The 27,822-nt window shown below is 41.9% G+C and overlaps 1 protein-coding gene across 1 annotated transcript in view; it reads right to left on the reverse strand.

Annotated features, from left to right (window-relative positions):
- AGBL1 (AGBL carboxypeptidase 1) overlaps positions 1 to 27,822 on the reverse strand; it is a 1,172,656-nt gene that overhangs the window by 953,505 nt on the left and 191,329 nt on the right. Inside the window, exons 7-8 of the mRNA XM_040414188.1 lie at positions 9,966 to 10,174; positions 434 to 602 (exon numbers count right to left, since the gene is read on the reverse strand). Coding sequence (XP_040270122.1) covers positions 434 to 602; positions 9,966 to 10,174 — 378 coding nt within the window. The remainder of the gene's footprint in view (positions 1 to 433; positions 603 to 9,965; positions 10,175 to 27,822) is intronic.

Raw genomic sequence — 27,822 nt, forward strand, 5'->3', positions numbered from 1 at the left:
CCTTCAAGATCTGTTCTTTCAGTCACCCCTCTACACTATTGTACTTTGCCAATGAGATGCTTTTACACGTATAAACTTAATAAGGATAAAAAAAAAATTAAAGGTCCATTTCAATAGAATCACTCATTAACTGGTGGCTGTTATTAGAAAGGGGAAGGATGTTCTATAAGATCACAATTTGTGTGACATTTATGAAGAAACTCAGAAAATGCTAGATGATTTGAAAACTTTCTATCAGCACAGTACTTATGCTAACAATTGAAAAATGACTGACCGATATAACCTTTTTTATTCTAAAAAAAAATATATATAGCCTTTAAAGGTACATGTTTTGCTTTTCAAAAGCCACGAGGTCTAACTAAGGGAATCATCAAAATGCCTTGTCTAATGCCTTAAAAGAATAAGTCTTAGTATTGCAGGGTTCTCTACAAACCTTCTTGGGAGCAGATTCTTGTGGACATTGTTTTTTGTGTTCCAGGAACAAGATATTGATAAGAGCTTGATATAGAAGTCAGAGGTAGAGTACATTTTGGACAACACTTTCTCAAAACCTGGATTGCAGCACTGACTAAGGGATCCAAGCTTTTGCAATGTAGACATTCCTATAAATAAAGAAAATATAAAGAAAAATATGTTACAGTAATCAGCAGTACAAATAACGCTCAGTATCAAATCCAGCAATAACTTTCATTTACTGTAAATCCAATGGATGTTAATACCCATAGTTGGTTGACCACAAATTAGATATAGCTTTAGAATGAATAGCACAGTAGTGCAATCTTCAATATTCAAGGAATCTGGAATATACCCATTGAAAAGGGCATTCAGAGAATTGCCTAACTTTTCATCCTCAGACATCCTCAAAATATGTCTTATCAAGTCTATCTAAAGAGGAAACTCACTGAATGAACAAAACCCTGTTCGAGGGAATATAGTAGAATTAGGTCAATTAATAGACAGACTTCACATAAAAACCATTAATTCTAAGACATAACTTTTAATGATCAATATTAAAATATTGGACCCTATGGAAATATAAATAAATGAAAAAATACAGAAACAAAACAAAAACCTATGTGTCGCTTGTCTCCTTGGTGGCAGGAGGGGCAGCCAGATATGATTATGGTGGCCTGGGTGGGGCGATATCCCTAAAGCTTACCCTATCAAGGTAGCCCTGCCTATAAACGGAATAGCCGCCCTGATAAGGGCGATCCCGTGTCTCGTACCTCCTGCTGTTCCCTGGAGGACCCTAGGACGGGTGACAGATGGGGCTATTACTAACTGGAGACCTGGACTAATCTATACAATACCAAAAACAAAAAAACAACATGTAGAGAACCCCCCCCCCCGTGTGGTGGTGAGTAGACCACCCGTTAATGAATAGTGCAAAAAGAAGAAAAATGTAGTACAAAAGATAGGTAGAGTGTCAAGTTGGCACTTCTACCCTAAACGTCCCAACGCGTTTCGCCCGGTTGGTATAAGACTCCTCAGGGGACAATATGACCAGAAAAAAGCAGAGTGTCCTACACCATAGATAATAACATCAAAAAGAAAGGAGAGAAAAGAGAGACCAGGATATGTCTAACTCTCCTAATATGGTGGTCACTAAATCTAGAGCCACATATAAATATTTATTTAATGTCTGATACAAAAATATATCACCCAGATCAGGTTCAGGGACTTGATAAAAAACCACAATTGCGATTGCGCTTAGAATAGCACCATAGATGAAAAGACTGCAATACATCAAGATAAATATAATACTCCAATTTATGTATCAATGTAGTATGTGTCCTTCTGGTTCATGGAGACCTCAAATCCATGAACAAAAGAAAAACAACCTTTATAATATGATTGAGTAAAGATTAGAAACAATATTGAATATATATAGACCACCAGATGACAAAATACGTCAGAGGACAAAAAGGCAGCAGTTGTAGCTATACTTGCATAACCAGCAGGGAGCCCCTAGGTCTCGGTACTGCATGTTTAACCGATGAAGGAGGTGGTAGTGTTGCCGTCAGGAGGAAGATGTCCATGCAGATATGTGGTGTCCCGGCGTGCCTGCTGTCTCCATCTAGACAGCAGGCACGCCGGGACACCACATATCTGCATATCTGCATGGACATCTTCCTCCTGACGGCAACACTACCACCTCCTTTATGGTAAGGCCATTAGTGGCAAATGTTCAATGAACCTGTAAAGATTTAAAAATGCCTGTGGCTATGTGGTCAAGCAATTAAACAAGCTTTTTCAAAAATAAATATGTTTTGATCCAAGCCCACTTGAGACTAAAGGTTTCTGTATCTCATGAAGAGCTCAAACTAAAGTTCACCGAAAAAATACAATGGGGATTTGGAAGTGGGCATACTGGCTACAGTAACAGTCGGTGCTTTAATTATCTTAGTAGAGTAGAAGCCAAATTTCCTTGCGCTTCGTAGTAACAAATCATTTTTTCTAAAATGGGGACTGAAGTTGTCTTAGAAAGAACAGAAAAAATAAAAATACTCACTTCATCCACTTACTCCCCCAGAGGCAGTCCGCTCCTCTAGTGATTGAAAAAGACAGTGTGCTCCCAGTGTGATCACGTGGTGACGATGATGTCATAACGTGATTACGCTGGGAGCGCGTGGTGACATCATCACGCTCAACGGAGGTCCTTCGGCAGGTCTTTTTCAATCAAGAGAGGAGTGGACTGCCTCTGTGTGAGCAAGTAGATGAGGTGAGTGATTTAAAAAAATAAAAATAAAAAAGTCCATATTACACTAGCGTATTACCGTTTTTAACAGCCCTTAGATGGGTGCACTTCTGTCTAAGCGGCTGTCCCATTGATTGATAGGCTGAATGGGGTTTTAACATAACGATTCGTGATGAATTAATTCGTAAGGAATCAAATTTCAAACTTGTCAAACTTTGTCGAACCAGCTAAATCAAAATTTTCAAATCTCTAAGTTGAGCGGACACCTGGATGTTCGGGTTCGCCAGGTTCGGCCGAACTTCACAAAAAAGCCAATGGGGACTCAAACTTTTTGGCATTAAAATGACTCTAAAAAAGTCCTGGAAAGGGCTAGAGGGCTGCAAAAGGTAAAAAATGGGGGTAAGAGTAGGACAAGTGCCCTGCAAACAAATGTGGATAAGGAAAATTTTAAAATAAACGTTCTAAACCTGAGCACAAGTGAGTGACAGTGGCACCTGCCACCCCGCAAACAGAGGATGTGGCAGCAATGCCACAATGTCTTTCACCATCACCAAGCATCTCCACACTGTCCCATGGAAGAGTTCAGCTGTCCATCTCCCAAACACTGGAGAGAAAGAGAAAGAGGAAGTACCCCCCTACCCACTGGCGATCCCTGGCCCTGAATGCCAGGATTTCAAAATTCCTGGCCTTTGAAATGCTGTCATTCTTTCTGGTGGAGATGGAGACTTTTAAAAAAACTTTTAAAAAACCACAGTATGTTGTTCCCAGCCACCACTACTTTTCCAGGCGAGCCATCCCTTCCCTGCACATTGTGCACAACCAAGTGGCGGACAAAATCAGGTGTGCACTGCGCTACGCCATCTGTGGCAAGATCCACATAACCACCGATACATGGACCAGTAAGCACGGGCAGGGACATTATATCTCCCTAACAGCACACTGGGTAAATGTAGTGGCGGCTGGGCCTGAGGCGGGTAGCAGCTTGGCGCATGTCCTTCCGCCCCTGAGGATTGCAGGGCATTTCTCTTTGCCTCCTGTTGCCTCCTCCTCCTACTCTGCTTCCTCCTCCTCTACCACCTCCTCATCCGCTCAGCGTAACACCTTCACCACCAACTTCAGCACAGCCGGGGTAAACGACAGCAGGCTGTTTTTTAAACACATCTGTTTGGGGGGGAAATCCCACACCGCGCAGGAGCTGTGGACAGGCATGGAACAACAGACCGATGAGTGGTTGGTGCCACTGAGCCTCAAGCCTGGCCTGGTGGTGTGCGATAATGGGTAAAGCAGCTCTGGACCTAGCCAGTTTGACGCACATCCCTTGCCTGGCGCATGTGCTTAATTTGGTGGTGCAGAAATTCTTGAACACCTGACAGTGAAAATCAATTCAGTAAATCCAGCTCTTAGATTCTGGGGGACAAATTCACTTTTATTGGCGTCAAGGACCCCTGCGGCCTGAGCTGCAGATGTGACAGGCAAATAATTTTCTTAAATTTATCGGTTAGATTGTTGGGTAGCATTTCCATGGTTATCAGGAATTTTTATTATAAATCGTAACAAAAAACATACAATGAACCTTTCCACAAGAGAACCCGACCAACCTCCCACCCTACACCCCCCCTTCACTCAAACCAATCATTCATGCCCATTCACACACTATTTACAAATTTACTTATAAACATAGTTATATAACTATAAGGCAGATAAACTAAATAAACAAACAAAACTATATACATAAATTACCCTTTAGGCTACTTTCACACTCGCGTTTTGGCTTTCCGTTTGTGAGATCCGTTCAGGGCTCTCACAAGCGGTCCAAAACGGATCAGTTTGCATTCTAATGTATTCTGAATAGAAAAGGATCCGCTCAGAATGCATCCGTTTGCATCAGTTCAGTCTCCATTTCGCTTTGGAGACGGACGCCAAAACGCTGCTTGTAGCGTTTTGGTGTCCGTCTGATGAAACTGAGCCAAAAGGATCCGTCCTGGCACACAATGTAAGTCAATGGGGACGGATTTGTTTTCACTGACAAAATCTGGCACAATAGAAAACGGATACGTCCTCCATTGACTTTCAATGGTGTTCAAGACGGATCCGTCTTGGCTATGTTAAAGATAATACAAACGGATCCGTTCTGAACAGATGCAGACGATTGTATTATCTGAATGGATCCATCCATGACGGATCCGCACAAAACGCGAGTGTGAAAGTATCCTAACTTCTAAGGCCAGTCATATACAAGTGGCTCAGAGGGTGGGTTCCTGCACCAACATAGGTCAGGTACACAATTGTCCAGCCAGGGTACAGTTCTGGAGGATGAGGAGAAGGAGGAACCGTGTTCACAGCAGGGTGGCACCCAAAGCAGCTCATTGACATCACTGGAGCGTGGCTGGTTGGTATACAGAGGACACAGACGATACACTTCCCACAGAGGACAGCTTGTCGTTGCCTCTGGGCAGCCTGGCACACATGAATGACTCGACTGCATGCTGCAGTGCCTGCTCAACGACCGTTGAGTTGCCCACATTCTAACCAGTGCTGATTAGTGGGTGGGCACCCTGCTGGGTCCCCATTACAAGGACAACCTCAGAAGGCAGGGTTAGCATGGCCAAAATGTGGAAAAGCATTGTCAGCACGCCACAACAACCAGCACCACCAGCTGATATGGAACGTCTTAGCAGGAGGCAGCATTTCACCATCATGGTGGAGCAGTATGTGTGCACACGCCTACATGGACTACTGATGGGTCTGCCCAGGGGCGTAGCTATAGGGGAAGCAGGGGAAGCAGCTGCTTTGGGGCCCTGACCCAGAAGGGGCCCATCCAGGAGGAGGAGGACTAAAAGACTTTGTCAGGGCCCCCTCAATAGTATTACACAATGAAATTATATACAGTGTCAGTATAGACAGTGTAGAAAATGAATGGAACAGCTGCCGGGCCTGGTCTGAGAGAGCGATCTTTAGTAGCCATAGGAATGGGGGCGGCATGAAAGGAAGGAGTTGCAAAACAATTACTGTGGGAGGGGGGCCCCATTAAAAAATAAAAAAAATTGCTGTGGGGCCTAGTCATTTCTAGCTACGCCACTGGGTCTGCCCCATTCAACTTCTGGGTCACCAAATTGGTCACATGGCCTGAGCTTGCCCTTTACGCCTTGGAGGTGCTGGCCTGCCCTGCAGCCAGTGTATTGTCTGAACATGTGTTTAGCACGGCAGGAGGGGGTTATGACAGACAAGCGCAGCCGCCTGTCCACAGCCAACGTGGACAAGCTCATGTTCATTAAAAAGAACCAGGCATGGACCCCTCAAGACTTGTCTGTACCTTGTGCAGAATAGACATGTATACCGGCCTCACCCAGCCATTGTTATACTCCAGTGCACTTACTCTTTGTTTTCTTTTTTATATTTCCCAATGTTTTGGGGTCTACCCCAATTTATAAAAAAATATAAAATAAATAAAATAAAAAACTGTCTTGTTGGCGACTTCCTTTGTCTTCACAGCCAAAAAAGGCTTTATGTCAGACAACAATGTAACCGCCAATTTTAATGAATTAAGTTCCCTGTCAGTTATGCAGTGCAGGGGTACTTGACAGCAAGAAATGGGTTTATTTCACCCAACAATGTAACAGACGAATGTTATAAAATTACTTCACTGTCAGGTATGCAGTGCTGGAACACACCCTCCAAGCCATTGGTGAATGACTGGCCTGATAACCATGGAAATGCCCCCCCACACACAATCTAACAGCTGTATTTACTGGTTTTATATGACTGTCAGCAATGCAGCGCAGGCCGCATATGTACTTTCTAGAACAAAAATGGGAATTTGTCAACCGACAATGTAACAGCAGTATTTACTGGTTTTATTGGACTGCCAGAAATGCAGCGCAGGCCACAAATGTACTATCTATAATCGCTTTAGTTCACACAAATATGTCACAGACTAATGTAATTGAATCATTTTCACTGGCAGGTATGCACTGCAGGCCGCAGGGGTACTTGACCGCCAAAAAAAGAGAATTTGTCCCCCTGGATTTAATGAATAGATTTTCACTGTCAGATATTCAGCACAGGGGTGCTTCACAGAAAAAAACGTGAATATGTTCCCCCCTTCCCCCTCCCTCCGGGGCCCTGAAGTCACAGACGGATTACCTATATTATTTTCCCTTCCCCTGGCACATATGCAGTGCAGGTGTCCTTAAAAAATGCCTAGATGTCACCCACTGAGCTACCAGAACAGGATTGCAAAAATGGTTGCCGACGCCTACATACCTTACAAACAGACTGATTAAAGCTTATTTCTCTGTGGCACTGGGCTCAGGGGTACAAAAATGTAGCATAGCACCCACAAAAATAATCGCTGTCGTTTGCAGATTTAACACCAAAAACACCAGAATTGTTTCCTATTCTCTCCCTCACAGCTGCAGCATCCTCTCCCTACACTAGTAACAGCAGAGTGACATGTGGCGCTGACATGCTGCACTGGCCAATCACAGGCATGCCATTAGTAGGCATGGCTGTGATGGCTTCTAAGGGCACATGAGTTAAACGCTTGTTGATTGGCTGCCCTGCAGCCTTTCAAAAAGCACCATTAACTCGCCGAATACCGAACTCAAACTGAAAAGTTGGGGTTCGGGGTCAAAAAATCGTAAAGTTCGGTACGAACCCGAACTTTACAGTTCGGGTTCGCTCAACCCTAATCGTAACATGACATTCCTAGATGAAAACCTGTTTAAAACCTTTTTATAGGCAATGTTATTTAGAATAATGTAGTGAGTTCACAGGAACACATATAAAATTGAAATGACTTTTCTTTAGGCTAAGTTCACATATGCATTGACATTTACGGTTTTCTAATCTATCATAGAAGCAGACAACTAAAACTGATGGGGTGTCTGATCCATCATATGAGCCCCATGGACCCTACTGACTGTTCCATCATGGTGTCTGTTATTTTGCTGCATGCCATGCTATGGTTTTCCAACACAGATGTGAACTCCTCCTGAGGAAGCGAACTATACGCAAAACGGGCGTTGAGGAGCGCCATCGCCCTGTTACCTGTCCCAGCTCTGTTGGTATGTAGCCTCATTTATCCATGCATTACCTAGTACTTTTTTGACCTAGTGTTTGCGATCTTGGTATTCATGCACATTAGTTCTTTGAGGCATGCATTCCATCCTAGTAGATCTCCCTTATATTTGGCACTATATCCATTTATATAATTAGCCATTTTAGTTTACATATGTATGGAGATTTCAGTACAATTATCCATCAGATGGGGCAGATAGTAGCGTGATGTAGGATTGTGATAGTCCCTGCTTATTTACTGTCTTATATTTTGCATCATGTATGTCTTTTATGGATACAATAATAAAATTGATTTGCATTTTCTTATATCGGTGTGTTATGCACTCTTTTTCTTGGTTGTGTCATTTTGTAAATTGCGGGAGTGTACCGTCTACATTGAGACCGCAGGTGATTTAACAGATGTGAACTAAGCCTTATAAATAGATTTGGCAGTAACATAACGCTGTGAAAATGTAATATATATGGTGGAATTATCAAGCAAGAATCAGTTTTTGCTTCAATATATTGCTCTGTAACAGATTGTACTCTACTCTAATAGATCAAACTCTGTAGGACTTTACTGCACAGTAATAATATCTAGATTTCAACGAAGAGAGATAAAAAAGTCATACTACATACTGGATTATAAAGCCTGCAAACTATGAAATTACTCTGAATGGTATTGGGGATGGTGAATTGCTACTCCATGCCGAAAATCGTGGCAAAATTGTGCATTCACACGCAATTGTGATCACAGTTTAAAAAAAAAGCACAGCTGTGGCAAAAGTGGGTCAGAAGTCAAATGTAGGTGATTTCGGAAGTCACGTAGCAAAATTGGCTGCAGACAGTGAAGAGGGTAATATGTAAAAGTATTCACATTAAATCCGCAAACCCAACACCTGACCCACCCAATGCTGCTGTGACGTTCGGCAACGGCAGACGTGCTCCTCCGCAGTGCTGTCGGTGTTCAGTTGCCAGGGAGATGGTCGGTTCTCCCTGTGAGGGAGCACTGGTCAATTATAACTAGTGCTCCCATGTCAGACACGCTGACGTCACTGGTCATGTGATGCCGGGCACGTCACGTGACCAGGAAGAGCAGGTTGCCTATGAATAGTGTTACTTACCTCACCAGCATTATTCTAATAAATTTTCTGGACCTTGTCTTCTGAACTTGGCTATTCCTCTAGCCCTGATTTTGGACTCTGATTTGGCTTTATTGGTTTCCTGGTTTGACTTTGGCTTGGGTTTTGGATATGCTCATGCTCAACATATTTGGACCCTGATTATTGGACTGCTCGTGTTTGACCTCAGCTTGGTGTTGTATTGTACCCTGTATTTCGATTTGGCACTGTTTGGCATTTTCCTGGTTTTGACGGGTTCCGTCTTATTCTATTTTTGTTTTTGTTCTCGTGTGCCCGCCTGTCACTTTGTTGTTTTATCCTTGGTTGTGTCCCTTGTAAGCCCCTGCACTTAGTTAACTGCAATGTACACCTTCTGAGGCAATTTTTGTTCATGATTAAATTTTATTTATTTTTGGCTACAAATCATATTTTCAATTGGCCTTTATTAAAAAATATTGAGCCATTCTGTCACAAAGGGTTAACTGTTCTTCTAACTATTACTGGTACTTCCACTTTCACTTTGTGCTGGCCATCTAATAAACCTTATCTCTAATTTACTAAAAGGTCATAAACACTTATTTAAGCAACATTCTTATCAGTAAGATAAGAACAGAGCTATAATGTGTTTATAAGGTCAGAGATCAGAATTAAGGAGCCATCAGCTCCCAAGCTGACGGAAAAGAGAGAAAACCTGAGGTTGCTACTAGAGCATCTCAGCTAGGTACAGAAAAAAGTGCTCCATATTTTTTTTATAAAGACCAATTGAAAAATATATTTTTAGCTAAAAATGAGTACAATGCAATAATAAAAAAAATGTACATAACCTTTAAGGAGGGACAGACGACCAGTCGTGTTCCAATGTTTAGGGCGGCCGTGCTATGACTAAGGGTGGGTGTCCATCAGAAACTTGTAAGCAAAATTGATTTAACATTTTTCTATATGTTTCAAGACTAAAAAAGTATGGATTTTTTTTGAGTGCTGAACAAACTTCTATTTTCCATATATCAACTGGGAGCCAGCTGTGTTCGTGCACCAACATAGTGGATGGAGGTGAACTGATTAATTTTGTATCAACAGTATAATTCTACCTGTGCTGTGGTGTAGAGGATTTCCATCCCATTGGCTTGATGAAATGCTTCTCTTCCGGAACGAACATTGGTTATATGTTTGAGACATCGCAACAAGCCTCTACGAATGGGCATGTAGTGGTTGGCAGAGTCACTCCTGTGCCAGTCTTGGTAAAACCGCAACAGAGCACAAACATAGCCTCGGTTCACAACTCTTCTGATATTTGATTCTAGAAAAGATTGATTTGAAATATCATTATGAGATAATGAAAACTATAAGTGCATTTATATGTTACATAAAAGAAGTTACATAAAAGTATTGTGCTTAATGAATGCATCAGTACACGTTAAAATATTAGATCATGTACTGTAGTGTATAGACACATGGTACTAGGCCTATTCAGGATGCTTGCTTTATTCCAACTACTGTTAGTAAAACACTGCCTGAGCCACACCCAGAACACTGAATCATAAGAGACTTAAAGGGGTTGTCCTGGTTGCCTGAAATGCTCAGATCCGACACTGGTGGGCAGAGGCTTCAGCCCAGCATCGTTCCCGGTGACATCACTGGCTCTTATGTGCCGGCTTTAACGCTGCCCTAGCCATTTTACAGGCTAGTGCAGTGCTAAAGCACACAAGTCAGTGCCGGTGACGTCACCAGGCTCACTGCTAGACGGAAGCCTCTACCCAGCAGTGTTTTATTATAAACTAAAAAGCCCTTGCACTGCGTGATCCTGCACAGTGCAAGGGAGAGCATCGGAGCTTTTCAGGCAACTAGGACAACCCCTTTAAGTTGCTTATCCTATGGAGAGCCCAGAACGTAACCGGAATGCCATAAAATGCTTTTGTCCTGCGTTGAATCATGCATGAAATACATGATAGCATGAAATTCTCTGATACTCATATTTAGGGGGGCTGTATGGGTGAAATTGTGGGTATGTCTGGGTTAAACTCTGAACACCCCTTTAAGCCTCATACACATGACTAGTGTTGACCTCCCCAGCAGCCATTTTCTGCTGTTTTTTGCAGTTCTGAGAGAGAGAGCAGTGTTATTGCTGTGCTCTGTGCTTTCATCTGGATCCCATTCCTTATCCAATTACATTAGATAGTTTGTTAGCTCATATATATATATATATATATATATATATATATATATATTACAGATAGTTAGTTGGAGATAGTCAGTGTAGGTTAGATAGTGATATAGTGTAGCTGATAGGTTCCAGTGCAGGGTGTTAGGTAGTGTGATAGGAATTACTGTACTGTGCATTTTCTCCAGTCTCAGGAAACGTCTAGCAGCTTGAAAAAATTTAGCAAAAGTGAGCCACACCTGTATTGCATGCGCAATAAGCGCATATTACATTGCCGATTTTCGCAATCAAGAAAATAATGACTGGAGATCACAAATTCAAGAATTTGCTAATGTATTGAGAATATTAAGCCAAAAATGTGCGAAATATTGCGAAAATGAATAATGGCTAAGCTGCTCATCACTACATATGACTGTATCCGTTTTGCATTCCGCAAATTGCATATCTGCCAAATAGACATTCGATGTGCAGAACAGACATTCATATGATCCGTGTGCCTTCTCATCCACATGTCTGTTCCACAAAAGAACAAAACATGTCCTATACTTTAAGTCAATGGGTGCAACACTGCACCAAAGACTACATGTCATTACTAAAAAGGATAAAAAATTACAACTTTTTACTATAGACTTTAAAAAAAACACACTTCACTCACTTCTATAGACTTAAAAAAAACTTCAGGTAACGCACAGACAAAAGTTCTAAGCAATTAAAATTCACATGAGCTGAGCGGTAGAGATATCCCTGACCTTTAATATGTTCAGTTTCCCCCAGTTGGTGAACAACCAATTATATCAAGTCCACCATCGATAAAAATGAATCAATAGTAGTAACTAGATGGTGTCGTTTCTGAAGAAACCACAGGATGTTGGCTTAAAATCTGATTGCCTGTTTGTGGCTCTACCCACTTTTTAAAATTTCAACCCAACTCACCCAATGACTGACTGTGCCAAATTTGAGGACCCTTCCATTAACAGTCAAAGAGTGCAGTAATTAAAATTTTCCCATATAAAATGAATGGCTGAAATGCTATTGGTTGTTAAAGGCTCCACCCACTTTCCCTAAATTCTAACCACACTCACCGAGTGACCCATGTTGCCAGTTTGGGAACTCTGGCTTTTATATTGTAAGAATTACAGGTTTTTACATTTTCTCATTGAAGTCAATAGGGAAAATCTGATTGGTTGTTTGTGGCTCCGCTCACTTTTAAATTTGAATTCCCGTCACCCAGTAACCGAATGTACCAAGTTTGAAGACTCTGCCATTAACAGTGTAAGAATGGCAGCAATTTAAATATTCCCATTGAATAGCACTAGGTAATATTTGATTGGCTGTTTTAAGCTCCACCCAGTTTTCTGAATTTTAAGCCCAGTCACCCAGTCATGGTCTGTGCCAAGATTGGGGCCTCTGGCTTTAAAACTGTGAGAATGGCAGTATTTGAAAGTTTTACATTAAAGTCAATAGGTGAAATATGATTGGCTGTTTTAGGTTCCACCCAATTTTCCAAAATTTTGGCCGCAGTCACCCAGTGAGTAATTGTGCTAAGTTTGGGGCACTTGGCATTTAAACTGTGATAATAGCAACAGTTTATCTGCTTTTCATTAAGGTCAAGGGCTGAAATCTGATTGGCTGTTGTTGCCCTGGCCCTTTTTTCCTAATTGTGAACCACAGTCACCCAGTGACTAACACTTTAAGGTTCGGGAATTATGGCATTTAACATGTAAAAATGGCAGCAGTTTTATTGTTTTCTATTGAAAATCAATGATTGAAATTTGATTGGTTGTTTTTCTAACGTTGAAGTTTAAACACCCAATGACCACATTTGTGATATTTGAGGTCCATGACATCAATAATGTGAGAATGGCAGCATTTTTAATTTTTCCCATTTAAATCAATCAAATAAATCTGATTGGTTGTTTTTGGCTCCGCCCACTTTTCAGAATTTTAATCCCAGTCCTCCAGTGACGAACTGTGCCAAGTTTGAGGACCCTGCCATTAATAGTCTAAGAGCAGCGGCAGTTTAACATTTTCCCATTTAAACAAATGGCTGAAATTTGATTAGCCGTTGCAGACTCCGCCCATTTTTCATAAATTTAACTCCAGTGACCCACGGTGCCAAGTTTGGATACTCTGGGTTAAATACTGTGAGAATGACAGCAATTAAAATGTTCTCATTGAAGTCAATAGGGAAAATCTGATTGTTTGTTTGTGGCTCCACCCACTTTTTAGAGTCCCCAAAATGTGACAGAAATTTTTAGGTTGACCCCATGACTAAGTGACCCAAGTTTGGTGAGTTTAACTTCAAAGCTGTACAAGTGGCAAAAGTTTACAATTTTCCAATGAAAGTCTATGACAAAAAAGTGGGGTCTTCAGGGGGGGGGGGGGCGCTGCAGGGGCCCGGAGAGTAGGATCGCTTATTAAAGCACAAGCAATTTACCTCACTAAAGGACGAAGATAGAGTTGAGAGGACACCTGGATGTTCCGGTTCGACGGGTTCGGCCGAACTTCACAAAACAGTTTGAGTTGAGTTGCAGTCAATAGGGACCCAAACTTTTGAGCACTAAAATGGCTGTAAAAATGTCATGGAAAGGGCTAGAGGGCTGGAAATGGCATCAAAATGTGGTTAAGAGCATGGCAAGTTCTCTGCAAACAAATGTGGATAGGGAAATGACTTTAAATAACATAAAACACGTAAAAATAAAAAATAATAATCTTGATCTAGGAGGACGAGGTCTGTGTGGAGTAGTAGGTTGTGGAGGCGGTGGATGTGGCGGTGTAGGTGGAAGCGGCGGTGGAGGAGGAGGAGGTAGCCTACACTGCTTTTTTGTTTTATATATCACAAGTAAAGACCGGCACTTCACTCCTTGTTCAAAAAGATGTTGCTTTATTCAAGCATAGAGGATACGCTGAAGCGACACGTGTTTCGGCTCGAATGCTAGCCTTTTTCAAGCATAGTGTGCATTAACAAGAAACACATTTAAATAGTGCGCCATCACCGGCGTCAAGCGTGCTGACGTCACATCACCATAGAAACATATATACACAAAACATCAAACGCAACAATTACAAGCATTGTGGTAACATAATCATGATGCTGGTAGACATCTAAATAGATCTTGTAACTTCATATAGATAAATGGGCTGTGAAAAAGAGAAATAGAAGAGGTAAGCCAGCAACATGAGATGCAAACAAGCAAGATTCACTTTTGTCAAAAATAATTATCCTGAGATGTTAAATCTCATACAGGCTACACATGGGTTAAGGATTTCCAGTCTGGTCATTTTTTCTGTGACTAGATGAATGCAAAAATATAAATTGGAATAAAATAACATGTAAAAAAAGACATACATCATATTAAACCTACAAAAATGTACTCAATTCATACTCCCGATTGAGACCTCTTGGTTCAAGGGTTTGCAGAGTGTGAATCCAAAAACTTTCCAGTTTTTTAAGCATTAGCAAACTGTTGCCACCTCTCAGATCATTGAGCAGGTGCTGCCACCCCGTAGAGGTGGCAACAGGTTGCTAATGCTTAAAAAACTGGAAAGTTTTTGGATTCACACTCTGCAAACCCTTGAACCAAGAGGTCTCAATCGGGAGTATGAATTGAGTACATTTTTGTAGGTTTAATATGATGTATGTCTTTTTTTACATGTTATTTTATTCCAATTTATATTTTTGCATTCATCTAGTCACAGAAAAAATGACCAGACTGGAAATCCTTAACCCATGTGTAGCCTGTATGAGATTTAACATCTCAGGGTAATCATTTTTGACAAAAGTGAATCTTGCTTGTTTGCATCTCATGTTGCTGGCTTACCTCTTCTATTTCTCTTTTTCACAGCCCATTTATCTATATGAAGTTACAAGATCTATTTAGATGTCTACCAGCATCATGATTATGTTACCACAATGCTTGTAATTGTTGCGTTTGATGTTTTGTGTATATATGTTTCTATGGTGATGTGACGTCAGCACGCTTGACGCCGGTGATGGCGCACTATTTAAATGTGTTTCTTGTTAATGCACACTATGCTTGAAAAAGGCTAGCATTCGAGCCGAAACACGTGTCGCTTCAGCGCTGTGTATCCTCTATGCTTGAATAAAGCAACATCTTTTTGAACAAGGAGTGAAGTGCCGGTCTTTACTTGTGATATTTGAAGTGGGTTGTTCTTATCCTGGACGCGAGCACCACGATTCCTGAGGAGGAGTGCAGACTGTCTGCATCTTTACTGTATCCAGCTTTTTTGTTTTAAATTTATTTTGATTTTTTTAAATTAGGGTACACCCTCAAAACATTGGGAAATATAACCTATGATAACCCCCTACAGTCATGCTAAACACACGTTCAGACTATACACTGGCTGCAGGGCAGGCCAGCACCTCCAAGGAGTAAAGGGCAAGCTCAGGCCATGTGCCCAATTTGGAGACCCAGATGTTGAAGGGGGCAGACCCATTATTCAGTACCTGAAGGCATGTGCACACATACTGCTCAACCATGTCGGACGTCCCCGTGATGTCCACCATCCATTTGGATATCTTCTCTATCAACTTTCGATGTTCTTTTATGCGCCTACCATGGTGATCACGGGTGGCGGGGAATCAGGGTTCCACCCCAGAGAGGGAGCCTGAGAAAGGGATAGCACATCCAAGGGAGGTCAATGGATGAAATTAAATGTAATCGAGCGGAAATGTGGGACAAAGTATTGAAGCAGAAGCTTCCAAGTTAAGGAGGGGGCACGAGGCAATTACCCACTCCAGACTCGGGGAGGTAGTGACGATAAATAACAATACTGGACTCTGAAGATGCCCTGTTATTGGAATTATGAATAAAAAATTATAGGGAATGTCACTAGGATATTTTGGATTTGGAAACGTTAGCCAGGAGAGGCCCTGCTGCCGCTTTGTTGACTCTAGATAACTTCTGCATGATCGCACGTCCCTGTGACGTCCACCATCCATTTGGATATCCTCTCTATCAACTTTCAATGTTCTTTTCTGAGCCTACCATGTTGATCACTGTTATCGGCGAATCAGGGTTCCACGCCGGAGAGGGAGCGTGAGAAAGAGAGACCTCATCTAACGGAGGTCAATGGCAGCAATGGGATTAAGTGGAAATGTGGGACAAGTTATTAAAGCAGAAGGATCGAAGGAAAGGGCCAATTAAAGGCAAATTTTAGAAATTTAAGTCCCTGTCACCTATGCAGAGCAGGGGTTTTTAATCGCCAGAAATGGGTTAATGTCACCCACTAATGGAACAGATTATTTTTAAATATTTTGGTCCCAGGGGTTAATTCACGGCAAAAATTGTAAAATGTCACACAAGAATGTAACAGAAAAATGAGTAAAATTTATTAACCTACCTACTAGGTAGAGCAGGGGTATATCACAGCCAAAATTTGCTGAATGTCACCGGAAAATGTAACAGAAAAATTAGTGAAATTTATTAAGCTGTCAACTAGGTAGAGCAGGGGTATATCACAGCCAAAAATTGGTGAATTTCACCCGAAAAAGTAACAGACAAATTTGAGACTTTTTTTTACCTGTCTATTAGGTTTACCAGTGGTATATCACAGCCAAAAATTGGTGAATTTCACCCGAAAATGTAACAGACAAATTAGTGAATTTTTTTACCTGTCTACTAGGTATAGCAGTGGTATATTACACCCAAAAATTGGTGAATTTCACCCGAAAATGTAACAGACAAATTAGTGTTTTTTTTTTTTATTGTCTACTAGGTATAGCATTAATATATAACTCCCAAAAATTGGTGAATTTGACCTGAAAATGTAACAGACAAATTAGTGATTTTTTTTTTACTTGTCTACTAGGTAGAGCAGTGGTATATCACACCCAAAAATTTGTGAATTTCACCCAAAAATTTAACAGACAAATTAGTGATTTTTTATTACATGTCTACTAGGTATAGCATGGGTATATCACACCCAAAAATTGGTGAATTTCACCCGAAAATGTAACAGACAAATTTGTGATTTTTTTTTACCTGTCTACTAGGTATAGCAGTGATATATCACACCCAAAAATTGGTGAATTTCACCCGAAAATGTAACAGACAAATTGGTGATTTTATTTACCTGTCTACTAGATATAGCATTGATATATCACTCCCAAAAATTGGTGAATTTTACCCAAAAATGTAACAGACAAATTAGTGATTATTTTTTACCTGTCTACTAGGTATAACAGTGGTATATCACACCTAAAAATTTGTGAATTTAACCCGAAATTGTAACAGACAAATTAGTGAAATGACATAAAATAAAATACGTACAAATAAAAATAAAAAAACTTGATTTATGAGGTGGAGGTCCATATGGAGTATGAGTCTGAGGAGGCAGTGGACGCAGCGGTGTAGATGGAAGTGGCGGTGGAGGAGGTAGCGAACACTGGTTTTTGGTTTTAATTATTTAATTTTTATTAGGGTACACTCCAAAAGTTAGAAATATCCAAAATACAAGAATGAGCAATTGTGCTGTAGTATAACAATGGCTGGGTAAGGCCGGTATACATGGCTATTCTGTCACAAGGTACGGACAAGTCCTGTGGGATCCCTGCCTGGTTCATTTTAATGAACGTTAGCTTGTCCACATTGGCTGTGAACAGGCGGCTGCGCTTGTCTGTGATAACGCCCCCTGCCGTGCTAAACACACGTTCAGATAATACACTGGCTGCAGGGCAGTCCAGCACCTCCAAGGCGTAAAGGGCATGCTCAGGCCATGTGCCCGAATAGGAGACCCAGAAGTTGAAGGAGGCAGACTCGTCATTCAGTAAGTGTAGGCGTGTGTGCCCACATACTGCTCCACCATGTTGCTGAAAATGCTTCCTCCTGCTAAGACGTTCCATCAGCTGGTGGTGCTGGTTGTTGTGGCGTGCTGACAAAGCTTTTCAACATTTTGGCCATGCTAACCCTGCCTTCTGAGGTGCTGGTGGTGCCCCAGCTGCGTTGGCGACCTCCTTCTCTACCCTTGCCTTGTGCTTCCACTGTGCCCCCGCTGTCAGGTGGGAATGCCACCAGCAGCGCGTCTACCAGCGTGCGCTTGTTCTCGAGCATCTTACGTTCACGCTCCAGTGAGTGAATTAAGGACGGTACGTTGTCCTTGTAACGGGGATCCAACAGCGTGGCCACCCAGTAATCAGTTCAAGTTAGAATGTGGGCAACTTGTGGTCATTGCGGAGACACTGCAGCATGTAATCGCTCATGTGTGCCGGGCTGCCCAGAGGCAACGAAAAGCTGTCCTCTGTGGAAAGGTATATCGTCTGTGTCCTCTGTATCCCCCCAGCCACGCACCAGTGATGGCCATGAGCTGGTCTGGGTGCCACCCTGCTGTGAACATGGTTCCTCATCCTCCATCTCCTCATCCTCATCCTCCACCTCGTCATCCTCCAGAACTGTGCCCTGGCTGGACAATTGTGTACCTGGTGTTTGTGGGTGCAAGAAACCACCCTCAGAGCCACTTATGAATGACTGGCCGGAAATCCTATGAAATGATCCCTCTTTCTCCTCCTCCTCCTCCTGTGCCACATCCTCTTCCATCGCCAGCAGCGTTTTTTCAAGGAGGCATAGAAGTGGGATAGTAACGCTGAGAACGGCGTTATCGGCACTGGCCATGTTGGTGGAGTACTCGAAACAGCGCAACAAGGAACACAGGTCTCGCATTGGTGGTGAAGTGGTGCTGTTCCGCAGAGCGACTCACCTGTGCGTGCTGCAGCTGAAACTCCAGTATCGCCTGCTACTGCTCGCACAGTCTGGCCAGCATGTGCAAGGTGGAGTTCCACCTTGTGGGCACGTCGCTAATGAGGCAGTGAGCGGGAAGGCCGAAGTTACGCTGCAGGGCTGACAGGCGAGCAGCAGCAGGGTGAGCACACAGAAAGCGCGCACAGACGGCCCGCACTTTATGCAGCAGCTCTGACATATCGGGATAATTTTTAAGGAATCTCTGCACCACCAAATTCAGCACATGCAGCAGGCAAGGGATGTGCGTCAAACCGTCTAGTCCCAGAGCTGCTATGAGATTTTGCCCATTATCGCACACCACCAGGCCGAGCTTGAGGCTCACTGGCACCAACCAATCGGTCTGTTGTTCAAGGCCCATCCACAGCTCCTGTGCGGTGTGGGGTTTGTCCCCCAAACAGATACGTTTTAAAACTCCCTGCTGTCTTTACCCCTGGCTGTGCTGAAGTTGGTGGTGAAGGTGTTACACTGACCGGATGAGGAGCCGGTAGAGGATGAGGAAGCGGAGTAGGAGGAGGAAGCAACAGGAGGCAAACTGAAGCGCCCTGCAATCCTCGGTGGTGGAAGGACATGCGCCAAACTGCTATCCGCCTCAGTTTCAGCCGCCACTGCATTTACCCAGTGTGCTGTTATGGAGATATAACGTCCCTGACTGTGCTTACCGGTACACGTATCCGTAGTGAGCTGCACCTTGCCACAGAAGGCATTGCGTAGTGCACACCTGATTTTGTCCCCCACTTGGATGTGTAGGGAAGGGATGGCATGCCTGGAAAAGTAGTGGCGGCTGGGCACGATGTACTGTGGGACAGCCACCACCATAAGGCTTTCAAAACTCTCCATCTCAACCAGACGGAATGACAACATTTCAAAGGCCAGTCATTTTGAAATGCTGGCATTCAGGGCCAGAGATCGTGGGTGGGTAGGGGGGTACTTCCTCTTCCGCTTTAGTGTTTGGGAGATGGAGAGCTGAACGCTTCCGTGGGACATTGTGGAGTTGCTTGGTGACCCAGGTGGTGGTGTTGCTGACAGATCCTCTGTTTGCGGGGTGGCCGGTGGCACTGTCACTATAGAGGTGGATGAAGAGGCCGAGACTGCAACAGAAGAGGAAGCAGGAGGAGCCAGAGACCTTTCTTGGTTTTTTAGGTCTACTACACTGCAGCTCGTGCTTTGCACTTAGATGCCTGGTCATGCAGGTTGTGCTCAGGTTGAGAACGTTTATGCCTCGCTTCAGGCTCTGATTGCACAGCGTGCAAACCACTCGTGTCTTGTCATCAGCACATTGTCTGAAGAACTGCCACGCTAGGGAACTTCTTGGAGCTGGCTTTGGTGTGCTCGGTCCCTTGCTGCGGTGGGCAGTAGTAGGGGTACTGTCTAGGAGACGGCCGCTCCGCTTTTGCACCCTGCTCCCTCTTCTGCTGTGCTGGTGGCTCTGTGCGACCACCGCCTCTTCCTCCGAAATACACAGTTCACTCACATGACCTTGATTCCATGTTAGGTCGAGGACCTCATCGTCCTTTACATCATCTTCCACCCAGTCTTCACCCCTGCCCTCCTTGTCGGTCTGCACACTTTCAAAAGCCACAGCAGTTGGCACCTGTGTTTCATCATCATCCAAGACAATGCTGCGATGGTCCTCCCATGTACTAGTACGGTTTCAATAGTCAGAGACTATAATTCCTGTTTCTGGCCGTTTTTTCTATTTTTAAAATATAACTTTTATTTCTATTTTAATAAACAATATAGCCACAAAAATGTATACATTTTAAAACAGCATATGGAGGGCAAAATGCTGTTAGGGGACTATAGGTTTAGCATCCACTGCTTATCTATAGGTGGGCTGAGATTGTTATTTATCTCTGTCAATAGAGTGCAAAGTGAGTGTTTGTAATGTCAGCCGACATCAGACACCTTGCAACTCACACTCTTGCGGATTGTTGCCCTACCTACAGTGCTGTATTTGTCCGTGTCTGATATCTTATCAGGCACAATTAGCGGCTCCTACCGCCCGCACTTGTACCTACTATTTGCCCCTATAGTGTGCATATATATGCGGCGTCTGCAGATCGCCGTTCGGTTAATCATTCATTTGCCCTGCCATAATCATTAAAAACTACTGGTGCACTCAATCTCTTCCACTTCTGGGGCAGGGCTAGGTGTATGGCCCTGGGAAACCCTGCTAACAGAGTCATCAAAAAGCAGAAGGGACTGCTGCATGACTTGGGGCTCAGACTGCTTGGCTGATTTGCAAGGGGGTGAGGTGAAAGACTGATGGACATCGGCTGCAGGTGCCAACTCTGATCTTTCAGCAGGAGACTGGGTGGGAGACAAAGTGAAGAAACTGGAGGCACTCTCAGCAACCCAATCTACTATCGCCTGTACTTGTTCTGGCCTCACCATTCGTAGAGTCGCATTAGGCCCGACCAAATACCGCTGAAGGTTCTGTCACCTACTCGCACCTGAGGAAGGTGTTTCACTTGTGCGTGTAGCTGGCACAGATCAACCATGTCCTCTCCCTGCAACAGAAGCTCCACCAGCAGCACCACGACCGGGGCCACGTCCCTTATTTGACGCTCTCCTCATATTTCTCAAATTTAGGATCTTGCCCAAAATGGGTGTTTATTTTAAATAACAGAATAGAACAACAGTATCTAACTCGTGTATCTCACAATGACAGAAGCAGCAAATGCTGCAAATTAAGATTATTGCCCAAAATGGGTGTTTATTTAATACCAGAATAGCACAGCAGTATGTAAAGGGTGTATCTCACAATGAGAGATGCAGCAAAGCCTGCAAAATTAAGATTTTTGCCCTAAATGGATGTTTTTTAATAGCAGAATAGAAAAACTGTATCTAAAGGGTGTATCTCACAATGACATATGCAGCAAAGGCTGCAAGATTAATATTTTTGCCCTAAATGGGTGTTATTTTAATACCAGAGTAGCACAGCAGTATTTAAAGGGTGTATCTCACACGTACAGATGCAGACCATGCTGCAAAATTAAGATTTTTGCCCTAAATGTGTGTCTTTTTAATACTATAGTATGACAGCAGTATATAATGCTTGAATTTCACACGTACAGATGCAGACAAGGCCACAAATTAAGTATTTTGGCCAAAATGGGTGTTTTTTTTAATACCAGAATAGCACAGCAGTATCTAAAGCATGTGTCTCACACTGACAGATGCAGACAAGGCCACAAATTAAGTATTTTGCCCAAAATGGGTGTTTTTTGAATAACAGAATATGACAGCAGTATATAACGCTTGAATTTTACACGTACAGATGCAGCAAGGGCTGTAAAATTGTGTATTTTGCCCAAAAAGGGTGTTTTTTAAAACCCAGAATATTATTGCTGTATTTCTAGCTTCAATTGCACACTGACTAATGCGGCAGAGGCCCTAGATGGAGGGTATTGCAAAAAATGGGTGTTTTTTAAAACCCAGAAAATTATTGAAGTATTTAAAGCTTGTTTAAACAATAACAGATGCAGCAGAGGCTGCAATATTAAGTACTTTGCCCAAAAAGGGTATTTTTTTAATAACAGAATATGACAGCAGTATATAATGCTTGAATTTCACACTGACAGATGCAGACAAGGCCGCAAATTAAGTATTTTGCCCAAAATGGGTGCTTTTTACATAACAGAATATGACCGCAGTATATAAGGCTTGAATTTCACACTGACAGATGCAGCAAGGGCTGTAAAATTGTGTATTTTGCCCAAAAAGGGTGTTTTTTAAAACCCAGAAAATTAAAGCTGTATTTCTACCTTAAATTGCACACTGACTAATGTGGCAGAGGCCCTAGAAGATGGAGGGTATTGCAAGAAATGTGTGTTTTTTAAAACCCAGAAAATTATTGAAGTATTTAAAGCTTGTTTTAACAATAACAGATGCAACAAAGGCTCCAATATTAAGTACTTTTCCCAAAAAGGGTGTTTTATTTAATAACAGAATATGACAGCAGTATATAACGCTTGAATTTCACACTGACAGATGCAGACAAGGCTGCAAATTAAGTATTTTGCCCAAAATGGGTGCTTTTTTACTAACAGAATATGACAGCTGTATATAACGCTTGAATTTCACACGTACAGATGCAGCAAGGGCTGTAAAATTGTGTATTTTGCCCAAAATGTTTTTTTTTTTAAACCCAGAAAATTGACTAATGCGGCAGAGGCCCAAGATGGAGGTTATTGCCAAAAATTGGTGTTTTTTCAAAGCCAGAAAATTATTGAACTATTTCAAGCTTGTTTTAAAAATATCAGATGCAGCTCTGCAGCCTTTCAAAAAGCGCCAATAAATCGCCGAACACCGAACCCGAACCCGAACTTTTACTGAAATGTTCAGGCTCGGGTCCGGGGTCCAAAAATCCTAAAGTTTGGTACGAACCCGAACTTTACAGTTCGGGTTTGCTCAACCCTAGTCGAAGAAGTGTGGAAAGTTTGGCGTTTGTAACCCCAAAACTGTAGGAGGAGTAGCGTATAGAAAAAGGGGGGGGGAAGAGAAGAATAATAAAACGGAATAATAAGCTGAAACAATTGAATAACAGGATGTTACAGGCTTTTTCAAGGTCCCTGGAAGACTGGGATTAAAATTCTGAAAAGTGGGCGGGGCCAAAAACAAGCAATCAGATATCTTTGATTCATTTAAATGGGAAAAATTTTAAATGCTGCCATTCTCACATTATTGGTGTCATGGACCTCAAATATCACAAATGTGGTCATTGGGTGTTTCCACTTCAAGGTTAGAAAAAGTGGGCGGAGCCACCAAAAACCAATCAAATTTCACTCATTGATTTAGAAATAGAAAACAATAAAACTGCTGCCATTTTTACACGTTAAATGCCATAATTTAACCTTAAAGTGTTAGTCACTGGGTGACTGTGGTTCACAATTAGGAAAAAAGGGGCGGGGCAACAACAGCCAATCAGATTTCAGCCTTTGACCTTAATAAAAGCAGATAAACTACTGCTATTATCACAGTTTAAATGCCAAGTGCCCCAAACTTAGCACAAGTCACTGAGTGACTGCGGCCAAAATTTAGGGAAAGTGGGTGGAGCCTAAAACAGCCAATCAGATTTCACCTATTGACTTCAATGTAAAACTTATAAATACTGCCATTCTCACAGTTTTAAAGCCAGAGGCTTCAATCTTGGCACAGACCATGACTGGGTGACTGGGCTTAAAATTCAGAAAACTGGGCGGAGCTTAAAACAGCCAATCAAATATTACCTAGTGCTATTCAATGGGAATATTTAAATTGCTGCCATTTTTACACTGTTAATGGCAGAGTCTTCAAACTTGACTATAATTAAAATTTAAAAAGTGGATGGAGCCAAATACTGCCAATCAGATTTTCCCTATTGACTTCAATGAGAAAATGTAAAAAGCTGTTATTCTTACAATATGAAAGCCAGAGTCCCCAAACTGGCACCGTGGGTCACTGGGTGAGTGTGATTAGAATTTAGGGAAAGTGGGTGGAGCCTTCAACAGCCAATCACATTTCAGCCATTCATTTTTTATGGGAAAATTTTAATTACCGCCGCTCCTAGACTATTAATGGCAGGGTCCTCAAATTTGGCACAGTCAGTCATTGGGTAGCTTGGGTTCAAATTTGAAAAAGTGGGTGGAGCCACAAACAGCCAATCAGATTTCATGCCAACTTCCTGTGGTTTTTTCAGAAACGACACCATCTAGTTATTATTCTTCTCCGCCTTCCTTTTTTTATACGTTACCCCTCCTACAGTTTTGGGGGTGCATACGCCAAACTTTCGACCCATAGAGAAGTAAGTTGCTTGTGCTTAAATAAGCAACCTCACCCTCCGCGCCCCTGCGGCAGACCAGCGAAGACCCCTTTTTCGCAATTGACTTTGACAGGGAAAATTTTCTAATTGCTCCCACTCGCAGAGTTTTGAAGCTGCACTCCCCAAACTCAGACCATATATTGTTGGTATCAACTCGAATAAACAGGTGAATTTTTTGGGGGACACCAAAAAGTGGGAAGGAGCTAGCAACGGCCATTGAAAATTTAGCTATTTTCTATACGCTACTCCTCCTACAGTTTTAGGAGTACAATTACAAAACTTGCACACTTGCTCGGCACATACCCAAATAGGTTGCTTGTCCTTTGTTAACCAATCCCACCCTCCATGCCCATGTGGCAGCCCCCAAAGACCCCACTTTATGCCATTGGAAGCAATTTGCTGATCCGCAGTACACTGTGGAAGTGTGAATGGCAGGGTCCTCAAATTTGGCACAGTCAGTCATTGTTTGACTTGGGTTAAAATTTTAATAATTCAGGTTAAACAGACTTTGCATATCTCTCTAGCTTTTTCAAGCCAACATCCTATGGTTTCTTCAGAAACTACACCATCTAGTTGGAGTACTAAACCTTTATTTAATGTGCTACCATTACCACTACCAAGACACCTTACTCAGCTGACTGATCCCCTTTAACAGAAGCACAGTAAATATTGATGTCTTTGGTACCTGATCCTGTTGGAGAAACTGTTACTTTTGTTTTCTGTGCTGGAAAGGAGTTTGAAATTACATAATAAAAATGTAGATTGCTAGGTAGGTTATCATTTTGCAGACTTATTGGCACAGAAGTGTCATTCTTTACTGTCCCTCCCGGCTCCACATACCCCGAGATATGTGCCACAAGATGACCAATAAAAAAAAATATATATTTTGCAATATATGCTCAAGAGATGCATATGCTATATGCCTGACCCCCAGTGGTTGTGTTGACAATTGCAGGCTATCTTGCGATGTATTGAATCTGCATCATGCGAAAAAGTTAAAGGCGTTATTCCGTCTTGGAGTTGACAACACCAGTGGTCAGAAGATGTATCCCATTAAAAAAAAAGTCCCCTGTCTGGAGTCCCACCGTTCCAGTTTCTGGCCATATGCATCTCGCAATTTCCACGGGCACCATTGTCAAAATGCTTATTCTCATGCGCAAAATGGACAATATTAGGACAAGTTCTATATTTTTGCCGGATGGATATGTGGATGGACGGACATACGAATGCGGAATGCACACTGTTTGCTATCTGCATTTTTTGCAGCCCCGTTGTAATGAATGGGTACACATCTAATACGAAAAAATAACACTTTGCAGCTTATTTAGAGGTTTAGTAGTCATTATGAAATACCAATCACAAAGAAGTAGGCAATTATATGTGTAACCTTGATCATAGACATTTAACCCCTCAGATGTTATGGTCAATTGTGAGCGGCTTTTCCCTGGGAGTACTGCATTCCCAGGACCTGAACAACACCCCCACATAGTGATCGCGGGAGCCTACTGTTTATTGGGGTAGCCTCAAGCCTTAGGAAGGCTTGAGGCTATCATAGCAATATAAAAATGGCAGGGCTCAATAGAAACATATTGAATCTCCCGCAGGTTGCAATGGTCATTTGTAGTCTATAGGAGAAGTTATCAGACAATCGCATCTTCAAGTCCCCTAAGAGGACTTAATATAAGTTTTAAAGCATAGAAACATAAAAATTCAAATCACGCCTTTTTCTCAGTTAAATAAAAGTTTAATAAAAATGAAACAATAAAAATCATAGGTATCGCCATATCACAAAATGGCGTACTATTAAAGTATAAATTCAACAGTTTTTTTTTACACGTACAACACACTCCAAAATGTTATCAATAAAAACTACATATCATCCTGCAAAAAATAAACCCTCTCACAGCTTCCTAGACATAAATATAAAAAAGTTATGGGAGTCAGAACATGGCAATGCAAAGAAAAAAATTTTTTCAAATATTTTCATTTTTTTAAAGGATTAAAACACAAGAAAAACGATATAAATGTTATATTCTTATAATCGTACCAGAGAATCAAGGTTACCAGACCAGTTTTACGGGTACCTCATCAGGAATTCTGTACTACATCACATGCAATATTAAATGGTGCCATTAGGAAGTATGACTTGTCCTTTATATGGCTATGAGAATGGGGGAAAAAAATGTTATTCTCTGGGAAGGCAGGGAGTAAAAAACAAAAATAAAATAATGAAACATTGCTCAGTCAAGAAGAGGTTAAAGAATAGAGAATATACTTAAAAACTTTAGCCACTAAGATTTTTGTGCATGGACTTCTTGTTACAGTTCCTGTAAAATCTGTCTTAGTTGAGTTCAACTAAGGACACAGAATGTAAAATGTCACCTTTGAACAGTTAATTTGTATTGTCTATTTTCTCAGTTCGCACAAAGACGTAAGGACTGCCAAAGGATTCGCTTCATTTGTGACGAGGCGCAAATTAAATCCTATGGCGGTGCAGGAGATCTCAACACTGGTGTAGAAAACACTGGCTTTATAAAAGCAGTGACATGAAGATGACTTTAGTGTCATGGCTGCTCCTTGTCATCAAAAGTCATTCTTTTCTCTGTTTATTCCCTCTTTTTCGCATGTTCACATCTGCATTGGAGTCTTCATTCAAAGTCTCTGTTGTAGTTTTTTTCAGATTTGACAGGAAGAAAAGTACTCCATGCAGCTATATTCTTCCCATCAAACACTCAGAGACCATGACAGAATGTTCTGGTCGTGTCCACTGTGCAAGGAATCTGACAAGGAAAACCACAAGTTGTGAACAGAGCATTAGATGATGACCCATGCCAATGAATTACATTTCTATTAACACGCTGGAGCAGTTATATAACGGGCTTTCCTGTAATTTTTCACAAAATTTTAACATTTTGTTTACTTTTGCTAAAGTTGAAGAGGCTATTGTAGTATAGTTTTTATTTATTTAAATCTAATCAATTCCTTATGAACTGGAGATTATAGCTTGTGCGCTCTACAGTTACAGTATATAGACGTTTCCTTTGAGCTTTGTGCCAGGGCATTCAATGTTGTGTACAAATTGCAGAACTTTTTCTTGCTGCGTGAAAACTTTTGGGCAATTTGTGGTGTTACTATAAAGTCACTGATTTCATGAGATGGAAAAGTGACAATATGAGGTCATTTCATTTAAAATGTATGAAGCCCATTTGCAATTCCTGAGTTATTGC

The sequence above is a fragment of the Bufo bufo genome, chromosome 1 (assembly GCF_905171765.1).
Source record: "Bufo bufo chromosome 1, aBufBuf1.1, whole genome shotgun sequence".
Lineage (NCBI taxonomy): Eukaryota > Metazoa > Chordata > Amphibia > Anura > Bufonidae > Bufo > Bufo bufo.